Consider the following 3,301-nt stretch of genomic DNA (forward strand, 5'->3'; position numbering starts at 1 on the left):
CAGTAACCTTCGGAGGTCCCTCGACATGAAGCTCCTTAAATCGCTTCTTTCTGTCTGAGTCGGTTCAGGTCGGATGTAAGCATATTGTACGTACAAGATGAGGGATTTGATATGGTGCACAGTTTGCCAAAGAGGACTGTTCTGCAGATGGGAGGGTGTGGCTTTCGTGACTACTAGGCTGATGTGGCCCTTAGGTTCGGTGCAGTTTCCTTCTCTTGTGAAATTACGGAGCGCAGGATGAAGGACCACGCCAGTGTGTGAAACGTAAATTTGTAAATTGACACATGAGGGCCCCGCGATGCCATGGCAGGGTGAAACGCTGGTAAGGGGACTAAGGTCGAGGGCATGAAAGGGATTGATGCTTGAGGGCGGCGCCTCGTCAGATGGCCTGTGCATGCACAAAAGGCACGATGCATTCCTTAACAGTGCTCTTTCTACCGTCGTTTGGTGGCAGATTTACTGTTGCTTCTCTTACAACGACGAATGAAGGTACTCCTAGCTTTCCCTAGGGGTATTACAGCATTCGAATTGTCGGACGGACATGTTTCTCACCAATCATTGCTTTCTATAAAACATCAGGCATCAGGAACATCGTGAACTCTCCTGGAATGGTATTCATGTTTTCCCTCAAACTTTCAAACCATCTGCTCTTAGAGCAACCCCACCGCGCACATCTATTTGATCAATAGAATTTCTGCTCACGATTTTCAACCCCACCGCGCAATTCTATCGCTTTCCGAAATCGAATAGAACCATTTCGGAATCTATCCGGGCCCCGATAGATCCCAAAAACGTTCTATCCGATGAATAGATTCCCCGATAGAATGACACGTGCCAAGCGTGTCAACCAAATTCCAGCCAAATGTGCCTCCTACTTGCGAGAAGGCGAGCCGAAACTCCTCGGCAGGCGTGTCGCGCGCTTCATTCAGGCATGCAAATCAGCCTTTCATGTCCTCTAGCAGCGTGGGAGAGGCACATCATCAACAACCACCTGTCACAGTATACTACGAATAGCGAAGCGCGCGAACTCGATCATGCCGTCCCAACCGAGAACCTCCGCGCTGCTTCGTCGCTGCAGCATGCACTTCGGCGACGCGTGACCCGTGCATGCTCGCGACAATGATTTCATCATCCCCATGGCTGTCGTCTGTGTACTGAAGGACGGTTCTGAGGACTTCCATCGGGTTCATTGGCGATGATGCCGTGTGGGAGCGCGTAGTTGGACAGTACCGGAGGGAGGGCGCGCGGCGAACAGGGACAGAGGGCACGGGCTGCGGAAGACAGACATGCAGCCGTGCGGGATTCACGGCGAGGGGTGGGCGTCTCGATGAACGATCGCCTCTTCGCAGACGATGTGTGACGTCTCGCCGCTGTCCGCACGAGCATTCAGCGATAGAGTTGCAAATATGCGTTGGGGTTGACGCGAATAGAATCCACACGAATAGATTGACGATTCGCCACAAAAATCTATTCGTGCAACCGGCGAATAGTCAGCGTACACGTTTCATTTCTATCCGGCAATAGAATCGACGCGGTGGGGATGCTCTTACTGTAGCTGGGATGGTTGGGAATCGCGCAGTCCTGAATGCACCACGATCGCACCTTCCCTCACAGTGAAGGGTTTTCTTCGTCAAGGCAGTGTACTAGCCCATAATAAATCCGTAGCTGGAGAACGGTGTCATGCCGTCACTATTCCAAATACCCAGGTACCAACAATTGGAACTATGAGCAACAAGAGCAGCCACGGGTTTGCGCCCGACAATAAGTTGCGGCAATCGATTGTCTGTATCAGACGTTCCTGAATATAACAATCATGTTGCCTTGACTGTAGAACCAAACCGCGATAGTACGCAGGCGTTTGGGCATTATTGTAAATCATCATGACATCCCAGCTGCTTATCTCACAAAGCCCAAAGACATGGGATACCCTCTGAGCCCATGGCAAATCTATTATGGGACGTTAAGTGGCGTCTTGATCGGCTCGACAAATTCTGCGAACAAGCCTGTAGGTTGCAATCAATAACTACTGCATAAAGAAAGGTCACGTATTTTTGGATGTGCGTCGGTTTATTTGAATCGGGCTACCACTCTAGCACATATCGATATCCCTTGTTATCACGGTTTGACAACTTGTCCATGGCTTCATTGATCTGGCTAATGGGGACATGCTCTGTCTTCCACGCATCTGTATCTTTCATAAAGTCAATATTCTTCGCGACGAGGTCGAGCATGTCCTTCATTCGTCTTGTCCCAGTAACGACAGTCCCCACGATTTTCTTTTGTTGAAAGATAAGGCTACTGAAGTTGTACGAAAAAGTCTGCTGACTCATTGCGGGAATACCGATCTTCACGTAGGTCCCGTTGATTTTCAGCAAGGCCATATATTTGTCTATGTTACTCTCAACTGGAGTGGTGTCGAGGAGAACATCGAGGCAGCCCCCATGCGCATCAACTTGTGCTTGATCCGACATATTGACAAACTCAAACGCGCCGGCACCAAGAGCAGCTTCCTTCTTATGCGGGGATGTGGAGAATGCAGTGATGATGCATCCCCTTAACTTAGCGAGTTTGATAGCGGCAGTACCCAAGCCACCGACACCCGCTACTCCAACCTTAACGTTTGGCCCTGCGTAATCACATATTGGTTCGTAAACCGTACCTCCGCCGCAGAGCAAGGGGCAAGCAATCTCCGAGGGCACACCATCGGGAATCTTGATCGCAAAGCGCTCTTCAATCCTTTGGATCTTCGAAAAGCATCCTCCATTCTCATTGTAATGAAATTTGGAACTGCCCCACGCACCAGCAGAATCACCTAAGTATGTCCCCTGATAGCTATCTTCGCAGATATTCTCACGGCCCGCAAGACACGAATCACAGGCACGACAGGAATCGCGGATCCAGGTGATGGCGATGCGGTCATCCGGGCGGATGTTTCGGACTGCGGAGCCAACGCGGGTGACGTGGGCGACACCCTCATGGCCAGCAAGAAGCGGGTAATTTGAGATCCCCCAGTCGTTGTCACGCATATGAATGTCTGTGTGACAAAGGCCGATCATAACGACTTGTGCCTCCACTGTGGTAGCAGTGAAAGGAGGGAGGGTTACTTGTTTGAGCTCGAAGGGGGCGCCCTGGGGAAGTTGAGAGTAGATGGATAAAGTCAGTCAATACTGGAATAAGAAAGCGAGTGAAAGTGAGGATGGGGGTGCGTACATACTTTGGCGGGGCATACATAGCCCTCTGTGACAAGGGGGCCATCAGGATCGGGGGGTTGTGCAGACTGGCCGTTCAGAGTTGGTGGCAT

The 3,301-nt window shown here is 50.8% G+C and overlaps 1 protein-coding gene; it reads right to left on the reverse strand.

Annotated features, from left to right (window-relative positions):
* Positions 1 to 2,031: 2,031 nt before the first annotated feature.
* On the reverse strand, positions 2,032 to 3,301 carry CHC_T00009372001 (alcohol dehydrogenase). XM_005714602.1 is given in 3 exon segments: positions 2,032 to 2,081; positions 2,082 to 3,128; positions 3,215 to 3,301. 2 exon segments carry the CDS (start codon positions 3,299 to 3,301, stop codon positions 2,082 to 2,084), a joined length of 1,134 nt encoding a protein of 377 aa, XP_005714659.1. The 3' UTR covers positions 2,032 to 2,081.

The sequence above is a fragment of the Chondrus crispus genome, genomic scaffold (assembly GCF_000350225.1).
Source record: "Chondrus crispus Stackhouse genomic scaffold, scaffold_18, whole genome shotgun sequence".
In the NCBI taxonomy this organism is placed as follows: Eukaryota; Rhodophyta; class Florideophyceae; order Gigartinales; family Gigartinaceae; genus Chondrus; species Chondrus crispus.

Bases quoted from the DNA above. Each gene is read 5' to 3' on its own strand.
- CHC_T00009372001 (XM_005714602.1), bottom strand. From the start codon at position 3,301: ATGCCACCAACTCTGAACGGCCAGTCTGCACAACCCCCCGATCCTGAT. The intron at 3,129-3,214 runs GTATGTACGCAC...CAACTTCCCCAG, and splicing joins GCTATGTATGCCCCGCCAAA to GGCGCCCCCTTCGAGCTCAA.